Source organism: Grampus griseus (assembly GCF_964374135.1).
Source record: "Grampus griseus genome assembly, chromosome: 13".
Taxonomy (NCBI): Eukaryota; Metazoa; Chordata; class Mammalia; order Artiodactyla; family Delphinidae; genus Grampus; species Grampus griseus.
The window spans coordinates 20,701,902-20,718,636 of NC_139007.1; the positions used below are offsets into that span (position 1 = coordinate 20,701,902).

The following is a 16,735-nucleotide window of genomic DNA, read 5'->3' on the forward strand; positions in this document are numbered from 1 at the left end:
TCTGTACTCAAAGAATACTTATACAGTTACACAGTTACACATTTTCTGTTTTCAAAAACGTATATATGTCCATTTTAAAATAGCCGGCCTGCATTTTTATTTGTCTCCTAGAAAAAAAATTTGCTTACTGGTGGTCTGGAAGATTCTGAACCTTTTCTTTTCCTTCCAAGCACTTGAAGTTTTTGTTGTTGTTGTTGAATTTTTGAATTTTATTTTATTTTTTTATACAGCAGGTTCTTATTAGTTATCCATTTTATACATATTAGTGTATACATGTCAATCCCAATCTCCCAGTTCATCCCACCACCACCCCCTCCCCGCCACTTTCCCCCCTTTGTGCCATACGTTTGTTCTCTGCATCTGTGTCTCTTATTTCTGCCCTGCAAACCGGTTCATCTGTACCATTTTTCTAGGTTCCACATATATGCATTAAAATACGATATTCCAAGCAGTTGAAGTTTTATAGTAGCAAGTCTCAAGCAGTTTCAAGATGTCTGCTGCTGGCACTAAAGCACTTTCTAAGCACCAAAGCACTTTCTAGAAGTCACAGATTGTGACATTAGGGAAGGTATCAGTGAATAGAATTTTTTCCAAAGTAGTGGGGAAATTTCCACTCAACTCTGATACCTGCATGCAGAGCACTAAAACTGATTTGTGGAAATGAGAACCAGGGATTCAGTAAATACTTAAAGGACTTGAAGTTTTAATTTGTTTTTAGACTCTTCCCCTAGTATACACTTACCTTTTGTATTTACTACTAAAATCATTAATAGAATTGCTATTAATGATTGGATTCTTCTCAGTTGTTAAGTCAGGGTCACAGTAAGGCCCTTGTTTTTGAATGATTATTTTAAAGAGCTCTTTATGAATTTGAAATTGCTTTTAAAATGTTTTCAAGGGTCAACTACACATCCCCAGTAGATTTTTTTAAAAAAGTCGTGCTAAATACCTTTCCTGATAAGTATAGTGTGTGCCTCTATATGTATCTTTTTAATGGAGAGCTCTTCATTTATGCAGTATGTTTTCTTAGTTTCTATTATTAATCATGTTTTTAAAATATTTTAACTTATGACATGTTAAATGGCTTTTCTTGTTGTTAAATTATTAATGATAAAAATGATGGTGTAATATTGATTTATTATCCCATAGGTGTGAATGTAACAGATCATGATTTAACATTCAGAAGTCTAACAGAAGTCCTTCAGAATAATGTTACTCCATATGTAGTTTCATTGCAAGCTAAAGATTGCCCAGGTGAAGTATAAATAATATAACAACCTTGATGAGATGTTACATATCTCTTCCGTCCGTCCATCTCTCTAGCTTTCTTTATCCTTTTTTATTTGCGGGAGGAGCATGGCACTACATTTTTGGCAGGATGAGGTTTAATGCCTCTGGCGTAATCTTGACTATTGTAGGATTCTGCCGCTTTAGTTTATTCTGGCCCCACCCCTACCAATCAGCTTCACCTCCAGTAATAGTCCAGGCACTCACAAGATGTTTTCTGAACCCAGTAAAATTTTAATAAGTTTAATAAGCTGAGGATCTCTTATTTAGCCCAACAGAGAAGAGACTACATACATAGGCTCATATATACAGCCTCAAATCATCTTATTATCCCACTTTGAAAGGCCACCGTGGTAAAAAGCAGTCCATTGCCAGAGCTAATCTTGGGTATCTGGAGCCATTAAATCATAAAGGATGTAGACACTAATAGAGTAAAATGTGCTTAGATTTGGGCTGATACAAGGGCTTTAAGTGCTTATATTTATGTTCATATTCATAAACTGTTTGGAATTAAGTAAAAGCCCTTAGGGCATCTTTAAAAATGACTGTAAGGAAGAGTTGTAATCAGTAAAATAGCTTATGTAAATAACACTGTCGATGTCATCTTAGGGGTCTTAAAAACCTTTTGCTGTCCAGTGTAATTTAAATACATATTATTCCTAATATAATTTATAGTTTTCATGTTTGCACATTTGTTTAGGTAACACTTTTATTACAGACAATAAACATAAACTTTGGCCTAGTGTTAGTCTGAATGAATGAAATTAAAATATTAGGGAGAGGATACTAATGAACCTCAATAGTTAATATGTTAAATGTTACATTAGGTTAAGTGTAGAAAAACACATTCTACCCAAATAGTGTAATATACTGATCAAGAAGTTTCAGGTGTTTTAGATGTGTTTTAATGGGATATGCTTTCTTGTGTTTTATGTTCTGCAGATATGAAACATTTTTTGCAAAAGCTGGCCTCACAGTTGATGGACTGCAATGTAGACGTGCAATCCAAAGAGAAAGAAAGTGTTCAGGTCACCCAGAAAAAGATACATTATTCAATGGATTCTCTTTCCACTTGGTATATGAGTGTCACACAGGTAAATGTAAACTGACAATTTTTTGCCAGGAAATTGGCATATGATTGAAGAGGTCTGGAATTATAGTAAACATAGTACTGTTTTGTTCTAATAAGGATACGTTTATGTGGCACTTGCTGTTAATTTAATAGAAGCTACTTATTTTTCCTAAGGCTACTAGAATTTAGAAATTTTCTTTTATCAGTATGTAGCCTAATTCCTGGGAGGTGTTTAGGGTCTTACGAGGCCATTTTATTTGTGGGAGAATGTCATCTAATGACAAAACAGCATCAGGAATTTGTTCTGCTGGAGATTCTATCTCTATCTTTAATGTCTTTATCTTTAACATATTATCTCTTAGGTTCAGTATTTACTTTGGTGCAGTAGAACCATGCTTTCAGTACCCACTGTCGACTTAGTTTGATGAGGAATTGTCATACACACACACACACACACACATATATAATATATATGTAAATCTCCTTTGTTCCATATTTAGAATTCTTGAGGAATAAATGCTCTGCAAGTAAAGTATGTTTAACAAGCAAATACATAAATAGAAGTCTCATTCTACCATGACAGTCTCTGGTGAAACTAAATAACCTAGATGATTCATGGATAACTGCACCATAAAACCACAGCCTTAGTTTATGATGCTGTGTAGCCAGATAGTATGGGAAAAGTTACTGTGGTGACATTTTCTGCAGAACGTATTTGCTGAAGTCATCGTAAGTGAAGTTTATTTTGCTTTATATAGGGACTAAACTGGGTCTAATGCTTACCATAATATCTTAATTTGATCCACAGTTTTAGATTTTTCTAGAAATCAAATACTGCCTGCAATTTAGGTCAGAAATCTTTAAAAGATTGGGATTGGACCAGATGACATTTAAGATGCTTTTCAACTTGAAATTTCATAATAGTAGAGCAGCATGTAGTGTTATTCATTACAGTTTTTAATGAAAAGTACTGGTTCTCACTCCAAAGCAAAGCAAAATATAACATTGTACTAACAGAAAATCAATTTTATAGAAAATACTCTCGTCTCCCCATGCTTTTCCTGTCATTTTCTCAGATAGCAGAAAATATAAATATTTCATATGAATTATAGATTTTACTGAACTTTTTTCTTCTTGGTTATTATTCCCATGTCAGACACAGAAAGAGTCTGCTAATAACTGTTGAAATGAATTTCTCTTTATTATGTGGGAGAAATAAAAGAAACAATGTTACTGTGAAATATGATGGAAGATATATCAACTTGTGGCATTATAACATTGTTTGGGTAGTAAAGTTTACTTTTAACTCCTTCTTTCCACAATGGCTTAAAAGAAGACTGACGTAAAAATGCCAAGAAAAAAGAGGACTCCTCTTAGCCAATGGCAGTCTCCTCCTGTTGTGCTTATCTTAAAGGATATGGAAAGCTTCACCACAAAAGTACTCCAAGACTTTATAATTATCAGCAGGTAGATGGCATATCTTCTGGCTTTTTTTGCAAAATTCTTCTTATTAAGAAAACATACAACTTTAATCAAAAAGCAACCTTTTGCAGAGAAAATGAGTAGCAGTTTACCCCTCATTTTAATACTAATGGATTGAAACCAGGATGATTTCAAATTCCTTATAAAATTGAATGTTTGAACACCTCCTATACGATTTTCATTTGCTTTTTGATCCAAAAATGAGAATCAAAAGTTAACCAGTTTTTAATTAGAATGATAAGGCAGTATAAAGTGTAGTTTCTCTCACCAAAGTTGTCTGTTTCGTACTTGCCCGCTAGATGGATGAACTACTCCAGGTTGAGACATTTTTGTCATGTCTTATTTTCTGATACCTGTCCACCCTTAGAAGCTCTGAGTTACATATGGCTCTACTGAGCAAGAATGTTTTTTTAAATAACATTATTTTATATGGTATTTCTAATGAGAAACTACTTTTATGATCTTATTGGGTCTTCAAGGAAATCCTGTGAGACTTGGAATTGAAGTAAAAACCCATTTTTTACAAGTTTTATTTATTTATTTGTTTATTTTTGGCTGTGTTGGGTCTCTGTTGCAGTGCGCGGGCTTCTTATTGCGGGGGCTTCTCTTGTTGTGGAGCATGGGCTGTAGGTACACAGGCTTCAGTAGTTGCAGCACACGGGCTCAGTAGTTGTGGCTCATGGGCTCTAGAGCACAGGCTCGGTAGTTGTGGCTCATGGGCTTAGCTGCTCCGCGGCATGTAGGATCTTCCCAGACCAGGGATCGAACCCGTGTCCCCTGCACTGGCAGGCGGATTCTCAACCAGTGTGCCACCAGGGAAGCCCTAAATAACCCTATTAAAAAACCCAGTGACATGCTTTTCCCATGGTACATTTTTTACAATATAAATTAATTTGGTTTCTTCTGTATGTTAACTTGCTTAATAGTTATGGCTACATTTGCCTAAAGTTGTACTGTGTGATAATCTAATAATAATTCCTACTTTGATAGTCTTTTTCTTCCCCATTTGAAACTAAGATTTCCAGATCCTAAGACTTTTCTTAATGCTAACACTGAACTGATTAACATGCTGAAAAAATGCACAATACAGAATAGTGACAGAAAAGCTGTGCTTTTTTGGAACTCAGACTTGTGACTACTTTTACCATCAAAAGTAAGAAAGAAGAACTTAAACAGTAAGATAGTTCAGATACTTCAGTACTATGAAAGTAAAACTGCATACAGCTAGAATACTGAAAAGCAATAGCTAATAAGAGGGAACAAGCAAAATTATCAGCTACGATACGGAGGGCTCTGACCTATAATAGCCCTCAGGGGTATTGATGTTTTACTCTGTGGAAGTCATTTATGTTCATATTGGTAATGCTAAGAATAAATCATGTTCAATAAGTTTGAGTTAAGACTGTGGGGAAAGAATGTAATATTTTTTTAATGATGTCCATTAAAAATATCTTACCTATTTGTAAGAAAAGTTTTCTAAAGCTTAGCTGTTATGCTGGGGTGGCATAGTGTCTGTTAGAAACGTCCATAAATAGAATAAGTTACCTTGAAAATTAGTGACCTTCATGTTACTGAACTCTTAAAGCATAGTCTAGATGTCTCACTGTGAGGAAGACTGTAGGTAGGGCTCAAACTTTGGGCGAGAGGATGAATAGAGGATGAATAGCATCTAACGCCTCTTCTAACACTTATTTTTGTATAACCTTAGAGGGAAGCAGTTGATCTCTCTGGACCACTATGTTCTTATTGCTAAAATGAGAGGATCTATTAATAGATTGATTTCAGAGCTAGAATGTCTGGGAAATAACTATTTCTGTGTTACTGTAACAGAGGAAAATGAGTGACCTAAAAATTTTTATTATTTAGAATGATCTTCCTTAGCAATGTCTTATAAAGTAGGCCTGAAAATAAAGGTGGTCTTATTTTAAACCATGGTGTATTGAAATATATTTGCTAAAGACATTCCACTTTTGCATCTTCCTTTGAAATACTAGTCAGCATCTACATGAATTTCCACTAATACTCATTTTTGGGATCGCCACGTCTCCTGTTGTCGTCCATCGGATGCTTCCTCATGCAGTATCATCTCTATTGTGTATAGAACTATTCCAGTCTTTGTCTTGCAAGGAGCACCTGACTACAGTACTTGATAAGGTAAAAAGAAAAAATGTTACCAGTGAAATAGGATGAAACGAAAACTGCCATGGACAGTTTATAAATGTTAGTGATAAATTTCTCAGTATGATATTGTATATATTACTTCACATATTTTAATATTTTTATTTAATGATTTTCTCATGTATAGTATTACCTCTTCACTTAAAATATAAGCTTTATGAAAAGAATGATCATATCTTTCTATATCTACCTACCTATTTATCTATCAACCAGTCATTACTCAATAGAAACTTACAGGTTTTTAAAATAAATTTTTGCAGAATTTAATGACTTCCTAGTAACAATAACAATGTTTTCACCCTTACTTTTTTTTTTTTTTTTTTTTTGCGGTATGCGGGCCTCTCACTGTTGTGGCCTCTCCTGTTGCGGAGCAACAGGCTCCGGACGCGCAGGCTCAGCGGCCATGGCTCACAGGCCCAGCCGCTCCGTGGCATGTGGGATCTTCCCGGACCGGGGCACGAACCCGTGTCCCCTGCATCGGTAGGCGGACTCTCAACCACTGCACCACCAGGGAAGCCCCACCCTTACATTTTATATTAAATGATTTGAAGTTTTTCATGGACTCTTTCCTGTCATACTGCTCGTGACAAAAAGTAAATACCAACGCCTTCCCAGACCTTACCTCTATGTTTCTACCTAAGTGGAAATACTGTTCTTTAGTAGTGACCTTCCATGAACTGTTGCTAAACTCACCTCCTTGAAGATGTCCTTTGTGCTGCTCTGTAAGGTAAACTAACGACCACCTTCCACTTATTTAGTAACCACTTCTGCATTTTTTTCCCTTAAAGGTGGTAGCCACTGACTTTAGGGAAATTTTTTCCAGCTACAGTACTTAAAGTTGCTAGGTTGTTTCCAAATTCAGTTGGCCTTCTATCACTCTGTTTCTGTTTGAAAAGCCTAGTATGACTTTTTGTTTTCAGATGTAAAATCTTCAGTGTAGGCCATTGAAATGCAAATTCAGCTATTTAATATTTTTTAAATAGACACCTGTTAATTTGGGGTTTCTCATTCAACAGTACATAATGTGTTGTTACTCTTCGTTAATGTGCATCAATATGGATGAAAAAGAAATTTAATAACAAGAATTGCCAAAGCCTACAGTTTCTTCAGTGGCTTCTGTTGGGAGAAAAGAGTTTGTATAGATGATATTTTTTAATAGAATTTTTTAAAATTAGGAATTGAATGAAGGATGATGGATATCTGTGATTCTGAAGATATAGTATGAATAGCTTCTTTTGTTGTTGTTACTGTTGTATAAGTTTATTTAAAATTTTGGTTGATATCTGACCTAAAAAAATCTAGCTACTAGTATAGCTTTCATAGGTACTGTGTTTTGGTATCATTCGTTGCCTCATTATTTATACTTGATATTTATGAAGAGGGAAGACTAACCAGGAATATGTCCTGCCTCCCTTTTCTCTTTCAGCTACTTCTTACAACTCAATTTCCGTTTAAACTAAGTGAAAAAGTGTTGCAGGTTCTGACCAACATCTTTTTGTATCATGATTTCTCAATCCAAAACTTTATAAAAGGACTTCAGGTAAGAAGACACTAATGGGTTTGAAAATTCGCAAGCTGATTCTAAATAATTTACATGTTATTTCAGACTGACTTTTTAGTGTGATAATTGGGCATTTTAAATGGCAAAATCTGAATAAGTAAGTTCAAGTTATATTATTCTAGATTCTATGGTTCCTTTGTTACTTTGCAGCAAAATGTAGAAAATACGTTAATTAGAATATCAAAAATGGAAAAAGACCTCTCCATTCCAGTGATTCTTAACCATTTGGGGGTGAGGAGGAAGGGGCCTTTATTTTTGAGAATCTGATGAATGCTAATGGACTTTCTACCTAGGAAATGCTATATATAAGGGGTCAGCAAACTTTTTCTCTAAAGGGCTAGATATTAAATATTTTTGGCTTTGCATGCTACATGTGGTCTCTGTTGAAAGTCTTGTTACTTTTTTTAGTTTTTATTTTTTTTGTGTGGTATGCGGGCCTCTGACTGCTGTGGCCTCTCCCGTTGTGGAGCACAGGCTCCGGACGCGCAGGCTCAGCGGCCATGGCTCACGGGCCCAGCTGCTCCGCGGCATGTGGGATCCTCCCGAACCGGGGCACGAACCCGTGTCCCCTGCATCGGCAGGCGGACTCTCAACCACTGCGCCACCAGGAAAGCCCTTGTTATTTTTTTAAAATAACCCTTTATAAAGGTATAAAAATAATTTGTAGTTCCTGGACCACACAAAAATAGGCTATGGGCTCTAGTTTGCTGTGCCCTGCACATATGTGTGTGTGTTCATTTATATTTATTCCTATATATTGTGAATGGATTTTCACTAAAGTTTCATAAATTTCAAGAAGAAAATTCATGAACTTAGCTTCATAACACCTAATCTAAAAAAGGACTCCATTCTCCAGTTGTTTCAAAGTCGATAGTATTTCCTTCTTTCGGCAACTACCTAAAATAACTTAGCAAAGTATAGTCGTGAACACATGCCAGTTGTCAGGTTCATGAAAACCTATGTATTAGTAACCTTCAGTACAAAAGTGCAATATGGTAATACCTCATGTTTGCGTAGTGCCTTGAAGATAATAAATTATTTCTCATATGTGTTCTTCCTCTACATTAAACACTATAGTATTTTATTACATAAGAGTAAGCTGTTATGGCTAATATGTGTCATTTTTTTCAACTTAGACTTTTTAAAAAGAGTATTTTAAAGCAAGAAAATATTATTTACCTTAGCAATATGGAAAATTAAATGAAATTGAGATGTAACTTTCTAATTTATTTCTCTCATTCATTTCATTTTACTCATTTGTTTATTTACTCATGAGTGTTTATCACGGGTCTACTCTAAGTCAAGCACTAAGCTGAGCCCTGGAGATACAGAGGACCAAGAAATCTCTGTCTTCAAATTGCTTATTTAGTGAAGCAGGCAGAAGAGTAGAATGGCGGTTACTGTTCTGAGTAGTCAGTGCTGTTAAAGAAACATGCCTGGGCGTCCATAGGAGAACAGAAGTGTATCCTAAGGAACAGGAGCTAGCTGGGTCAAAATTGGAAAGGCCCCAGTAGAGGGAGAGACCTCTGTTAGAGGGCTACTGCAGTTACCTAGATAAGATACAACAGGGGCGAAACAGGTAGTGATAGTGGGACTAGGGAGAAGGAAACAGATTTGAAGATGAGATAGAATCTTGTTACTCGGTGGATGATAGGGTGAGTAAGAGAGGAGCATCTTACAGACACACAGGTTCTAGCTTGGCAAACAGTTTGGAGGTTGGTACCCTTTATTAAGTGTACATGCTAAAGTAAACAGCCAGTTTGTCAGAAAAGGATGAGTTTCTTTTTATGTATGGTAAGTTTAGGGCATGTGGGATATAAAGGTTTGGTACCCAGGAGAAAGATCTGGACTAGAAATATTTAGGATTTATCATTAAAAGGTGATGGTTGAAGCTGTGTAATGAGGATGAAGTCACCTAGAGTGGGGAAAGGACCAGGAGTAGAGCCCTAATGCAAGCTGACTGTGTGAGTGAGCAACAGAAAAGGAGACTAAAAACAACAAGGAAAACCAATAGAGGGGAGAGATCACTGAAGTTAAAGGAAAAGAAAATATAAACTGTAGGCTCAAATACCATTGAGAAAGTGAGTGAAGAAAAGCATATTAACCAGATTACTTAATCTTTCTGTTTCTCAGTTTTCTCATCTGTAAAATGAAGGGATCTGATTAGATGATTTTATAGGTTCCTGATAATTTTTTTATGCTAGGCATTTTGCTGAGTATTAACATTGCTTCATTAATATGTATTATTCTCAGTTTTGCACTTGGAGAAACAAAGGCTTAGGTTAAGTAGCTTGGCCAAGGTCACACAGCTAATAAGTGGCAGAGTCTTTAGACCCCATTTGTCTAGTTTTCCTAATCATCAATGGGAAATATGTGTAAGTTTTTACTTCTCTGTAGAAGGTGCAGTAGGGCATATACATTCGGTATATGGTTGAGTCCTTCCCTTATTAGGTGGATATGTTAACCAACTTGTTAATTGACCCAAATATTGGGAACACACTTGGACCGAATACTTAAGTGTTACTGGGTTCTTGTCCTGTCTGTAGCTCTGCTGTAACTCATGTGACTTAGTCCCTTTCCTCCTCCCCAGCAAGTCCGTTATCGTGTTTGGTCTTTACTTTTCTCATGTTTAAAAAGTAGTGTTAACATTGGAATAAATATTATCACATTAATATAATTGGAAATATATAAGTAAGAAATAAGATCATGTTGATACGTGCAAAAATACTTCAGCACCTGGCATGAACAGTTGCTTTCTATTTTGTACTTGTTTCTAAGTTAGGCTGGCCCTTTGCCTTATAGCCTTATTTTGGAGGATGGACTATTTTGGAGGATTTCCTCTTGCCTTGGATATCTGGTCTTCAGCTCTACAGGCTCAGAAATTCATTATCAGTTTACCCAGGAAGGATCAAGCTCAAATACCTTAAGACTGATATATAAGCTAGCATGTTAATTTATTAATTTGTGATGCGGAATGCTATTTTCCAGGGACCAGGGTGTGTTTTGTCCATTATCTAGGGAACTGTCTCTTTGGTACAAGGTATCTGGAAAAACCAAACTGGTCATGAGAAGCTTGCTTAGATTCAGAGCTTTTAACATGTGGATAGTCTTGTGAAATATATCTTACAAATTATGGTAGGATCTGGAAAATTAATCACCCTTGTACTGCAGAGACCACAGCATTCTAGACTGGAATACATGTATCTACCAGATACTGTACCATCTTTTCCTCCATGAAATAAAACTAAATTTAAAAAGATATATTTTCTTTGGACGTCCCTCATTTTTCATAGTTTTTTATCAGTAGGCAAAATTTCTGCTATTGTAGCATTTTTATTTATTTAGCAGACCAGTTTTTACACTGATTCTAGATTGGTATTTTCTTATGAGTATTTGAGCATCTGTTAGGCTATTAGTTCACACCACAGTCACATCCCCACCACATTTACTGTTATTGTAAATGAGTTGCTCCTGCAGATAGCTAAGTTATTTATATTAGTTTCTTTTAGTTTCTACTTCAGACATTACAATTTTCTGACCTTGTCGACAAAATTGGAGTCTTAAAATATTCAAAGTATATAGCCATTTGTGCATTATTTGCATTGCTATTGTGACATTATTAAATATAATAGTGCCGTAAATATTTTTGCTGTTTAAAAAAAACCTTAAAATTGAGCAAATGTAGGACAAAAGATTTACTGTCAAAATACAGCAAATATATTTAATTTTCACATTTCTTTCAGCTTTCTCTATTAGAACATTTCTATTCCCAGCCCCTCAGTGTTCTGTGCTGTAATCTCCCAGAAGCCAAGAGAAGAATAAATTTTTTATCAGATAATCAATGTGAAAACATCCGACGTCTTCCATCGTTTAGGAGGTAAAAAGAGAAGTACATATTTAACACATCTTATAAAAGAGTTTGGGGCAAAATAAGGGATCTCAGACCCAGTTATGTTTGAAGTGGGTAGAGGGAAAAATAACTTCTTTGTTTAGAGCAAAATAAAACACTTTTGTTTTTAATTGAGACATTTCTTTGCTGGATTTGAACACTTGGCATAAAGAAAAATATTTTTACAAGGAGACATAATTTGCAGGTTCTCCAGAGTCACTTTTTATAAATAACATTTCCTATTTCTGGAGTTTATGGCTTTTGTTTATTATTAGACCCCTAGACTGTGAAATGCAGCTGATTTAAGGAGTTAAAAATGACCGTAAACCATGACTGTCATCTTGAACTTATGTTTGAGAAGAAATAAAAGAATGTGGCCGCCAATCTACATAGTTCTTTCTTTCCATATACTATTCAAATATTTAGAATTCTAATTTTCTCTTTTTGTGTATGGGATGGTAAAAATTTTAGGTACGTGGAAAAGCAAGCTTCAGAAAAGCAAGTTGCACTGTTGACCAATGAGAGATTTTTGAAGGTAGGAATATGGATATATTTGTTTCAGTGTTATTCTCTTTTTCTTCTGCATGGAAAAGAACACGCACATAAAATTTATTGAGTTAATTTTATTTAAAAAAATTCGTACATCCTAATATGCTTTGCACAATGAAGTATTGGATCTTGATAATTGTATAGGAATGTGACTATTAAAGGTGACACAAAACTTCAGTTCTAAAAGGAAGACTTTTTTTTTAAATCAAGTAATAAAACTGGCACATGAGGTTTCTCCTGTGGTCTATTTTGAAAACACTTGCAGATCTCAGCTTTCTTTCCACTTAGCAGTTTTGGAATCTGTAGGCGGTCTCATTTTAGTGTTCTTGTAAAGGCTGTCATAAATAAAAACACATAGAAGCCATGCAGCTTAGAGACCCACTGCTAAGTGGGTATTGATTTGATTTGAAAAAAATGTCATTACATATTGATAATATAGTGCCGGGAAAGAAGTAATGAGCTTAGAAAATGATGAGTTAGCCATACAACATAGGGAATATCAAAAGAGGAAGTTTTTTTTTCTTCTAAAATAAATAATACTTGGACATGGTACATAATTCAAAAGGCAAAGTTAATATACAGTGAAAAGACTCCCTTCCACCTTTGTTCTCCAACTACCCACTTACCCTCCCTGGATACAGCCAGTGTTACTAGTTTCTTACGTATTATTCTAGAGATATCTCCACATATACAAGTAATTATATATATTTTGGGGATTTACTCCTCTGTCTTACAGAAGATAAGTATATATACTATTCTGTACCTTGTTTTGTTTTGCACTTAATCTTGGAAATCATTTTATATCAGTATAAAGAGTGGCATTGTATTATTATTTTTGTAGATTACCTTTTTTTGTTGTGTTATAGTTGATATACAATATTATATAAGTTTCAGGTGTACACCATACAGTGATTCACAATTTTTAAAGGCTATACTCCGTTTATAGTTATTATAAAATATTGGCCATATTCCCTGTTTTGTACAATATACCCTAGTAGCTTATTTATTTTATACATAGTAGTTTGTACCTCTTAATCCCCTACCCCTGTCCTGCCCTTACCCGCTACCCTTACCCTACTGGTAACCGTATCTGTGAGTCTGTTTCTTTTTTGTTATATTCACGAGTTTGTTTTATTTTTTAGATTCTACATAAGTGATATCATACAGTATTTGTCTTTGTCAGACATATTTCACTCAGCATAATACCCTCCAAGTCGATCCATGTTGTTGCAAATGGTAAAATTTCATTCTTTCTTATGGCTGAGTAGGTATTCCCACTGTATGTATATTCACCACATCTTCTTTATCCAGTCATCTGTTGATGGACACTTAGGTGCCAGTATATTGGCAATTGTAAATAATGCTGCTATGAACATTGGGTGCATGTATCTTTTCAAATTAGTGTTTTTGGTTTTTTCCGATATATATCCAGGAGTGGAATTGCTGGGTCATATGGTAGTACTATTTTTAGTTTTTTGAGAACCCTCCATACTGCTTTCCACAGTGGCTGAACCAATTTACTTTCCCACCAACAGTGTACGAGGTGGTTAGCTTTTCTCCACATCCTTGCCAACATTTGTGTTCTTTTTGATGATAGACATTCTGATAGGTGTGAGGTGATATCTCATTGTGGTTTTGATTTTCATTTTCTGGATGATTAGCAATGTTGAACGTCTTTGCATGTGCCTGTTGGCTACCTGCATTTCCTCTTTGGAAAAATGTCTATTCAGTTCTGCCCATTTTTTAATCAGGTTGTTCGTTTTTTGAAGTTGAGTTATGTGAGCTGTTTATATATGCTGGATATTAATCCCTTATCAGTAATATAATTTGCAAATATTTACTCCCATTCAGTAAGTTGTCTTTTTATTTTGTTGATGGTTTCCTTTGCTGTGCAAAAGATTTTAAGTTTAATTAGGTCCCATTTGTTTATTTTTGCTTTTGTTTCCTTTGCCTTAGGAGACAGATCCAAACAAATATTGCTGCGAATTGTCAGAGTGTTCTGCCTATGTGTTCTTCTAGGAGTTTTATGGGTTTCAGTCTTACATTTAGGTCTTTAATCCGTTTTGAGTTTATTTTTGTATGTGGTGTTATAGAATGTTCTAGTTTTATTCTTTTACATGTAGTTATAAGAGTGGCATCATATTTTATTGAATGAATTTACCTTCATTTATTTAACAAGTCCCTTACAATTAGAATGCATAATGTCACACTTATTTTCATACTCTTTATAACTTTTTAAGGAAAAAGTTATTAGAAAATTGTAATAAAATTAAGATGAGATTGAAGTTAAGCCCTAGTGCTCTGTGGGTTTTACTGATACAAACTATTTTCAAATTTTGAATAAAAGAATATTAGTTCCTAGAGGGCATGTGTTCTATATAGGTAAATACTAATTTACCTCCTTTTTTTTTAATAAATTTATTTATTTTTGGCTGCATTGGGTCTTCATTGCTGCACGCAACGAATTATGGCATACATAATTACAATGGAGAATGGCTTTTATTAAATGTTATTTCTGAGGCAGAATCCACACTGAGCCATAATATATAATCACTTCTAGATTGGGTTTAATAATCATTTTAATAATCTCTGTAATCTTTTCAGAGCAGTATAGGAAGTCTTCAAACCCTATTTCAGTAGAGAAGAAACTTAAGAACCAGTGGGAGAGGATGTGTGCATGTTTATTGAGTTTTTCAAGATTAGGTAGATTAGCTCTGTGCTGAGTCAGCTAGTTGCCAAGGGCATTTCCTGCTAGAACTTTCTGTCAAGAGTATTTTCAGAAGCCAGGAATAGATTTTTTTTTAATTAATTAATTTTATTTATTTATTTTTGGCTGTGTTGGGTCTTCATTGCTGTGCAGGCTTTCTCTAGTTGCGGTGAGCAGGGGCTACTCTTCCTTGGGTGCATGGGCTTCTCATTGCGGTGGCTTCTTTTGTTACAGAGCACGGGCTCTAGGCACGCGGGCTTCAGTAGTTGTGGTGCGCGGGCTCTAGAGTGCAGGCTCGGTACTTGTGGCGCACGGGCTTAGTTGCTCCATGGCATGTGGGATCTTCTTGGAACAGGGCTCGAACCGTGTCCCCTGAGTTGGCAGGCAGATTCTTAACGACTGTGCCACCAGGGAAGTCCTAAGGAATAGATTTTTAAAGAGTACCTTTAACCATTGAGATAACAAAGGGAGAGAATGTCTAGGCTGGTCTGTTACAGAAATAGCCTGACATTTAGCTTTGCTTTTCTGTAACTTTTTGTGTATTTTCTAAGCATTTATTTACGCTGTGCTTGTATTTGTTGCACTTATCAGCCCTGTTTGTTATTATCCTTGCTGTATTCATTTTGGGATCACATATTTGATCATTTAGAGGCATATTTTCTTGAGACTTACATAGTAAGAAATATGAAGGAGCACAAAGATTTGTACCCTTAACCTGAAAAAGTCATCTGCAGGCTACCTGGTAAATTCAAAAGACAGAAGATATCTCTGAAAAAAATCAATCAATATGTCTGTTGATTTTTCTGGTTTAGAGCAAAAGTATCTTTGACTATTCTTATAATGCTTTTCTTTTTCTCTTTTTATAGTTTTGTTTTAAAATACATGATAATTTTATGTATATTTTTGTATAATAAAAAAAAATTAAAAGAAACTCCATATGATAATCAGTAATATGGTACTACACGATACAGGGGAAGATCCTGATCTTGACCTCAGAAATCTTGCGTTTGAACTCTAGCTGCTCCTCGATGTGTACTTAAGGAAATCAGTTACCCTATTTAAGCGTCAATTTCCTTATCTCTGAAATTGGATGATAATTTCTTAGTATGATTTCCTCATAGGATTAGTGATAATCAAAGCCTGTTCAGCAAGTGAGAGTGAGTTAAAAACAAATAGAACAATAAAACTTATAAATGTAAATCATATTGTTACTTATTTTTCACTGTAATAAAAATTAAGATCAATATAAATATACTGTTTTATATATTCTATAACATACATACTATATATAATACTCTGTTATACGGTCATATAGATTATATAGTTATATAGACTTACCGACTGTTAGAATTGATCATTTTGTACCCATTTCTACGTTCAGATTTCTAAGACATAGACCTCATCGTGTTATTGAGAGAAATTTATACTCTTTATATCAAGATTGTCTCTGCCTTAAAAGTCTAGTTTGCTTTCTGCTCTGATAAAGTAAATGAGTGATTCTCAGACCTTAGCATACATCAGAATCACTTGGAGGACTTGTTAAAACAGAGATATCTGGGCTCCATCCCCAGAGTTTCTGATTTTGTAGTCTTGTGCTGGGCCCCAGGAATTTGCATTTTAGCAAGGTCCCAGATAATGCTGATGCTGCTGGTCTGGAGACCATTCTTTAAGAACCACTGAATTAGACTCACTCCCTAGAAGGAAACATTATTTATTGTTTCCCTTACCTTGTTTTCTTAAGTGTAGAACTAAGCTACTAAATTTCAACCTAAACAAATTATTCATCTCAATTATCTTCTGACTGGAATCAAGATGTAAAAAAAACCCCAAAAAGACAAAAAAACTTCAACTCCCTTAAAATTATGGACCCTTAGTTTCATAGATACTGCTTTGAAATTGTGTACCAGCTTTGTATTTCGTAAACTTAAGGAATGAATTTTTTTAATGCACTTGTAAGTTTAAAAATTTAGCTAACCCAATCATGTACATTTGTAGAAGATTCACTGAGAA

General features: G+C 35.0%; 1 protein-coding gene across 8 annotated transcripts in view; it reads left to right on the forward strand.

The window, feature by feature from the left end:
• The window catches only part of ORC3 (origin recognition complex subunit 3), a 61,457-nt gene that overhangs the window by 10,226 nt on the left and 34,496 nt on the right, over positions 1–16,735 (forward strand). For 6 of the 8 annotated variants that reach the window (XR_014297593.1, XM_082668657.1, XM_082668662.1 and 3 more), the window contains 7 exons: positions 1,150–1,254; positions 2,230–2,381; positions 3,693–3,826; positions 5,836–5,995; positions 7,446–7,559; positions 11,324–11,457; positions 11,941–12,004. Coding sequence is in view for 7 of the 8 variants with exons in the window: in XM_082668657.1 (XP_082524783.1) it covers positions 1,150–1,254; positions 2,230–2,381; positions 3,693–3,826; positions 5,836–5,995; positions 7,446–7,559; positions 11,324–11,457; positions 11,941–12,004 (863 nt within the window). In the remaining variant the exon portion in view is untranslated. The remainder of the gene's footprint in view (positions 1–1,149; positions 1,255–2,229; positions 2,382–3,692; positions 3,827–5,835; positions 5,996–7,445; positions 7,560–11,323; positions 11,458–11,940; positions 12,005–16,735) is intronic. The other 2 variants (XM_082668658.1, XM_082668659.1) reach the window with 2 other exon arrangements.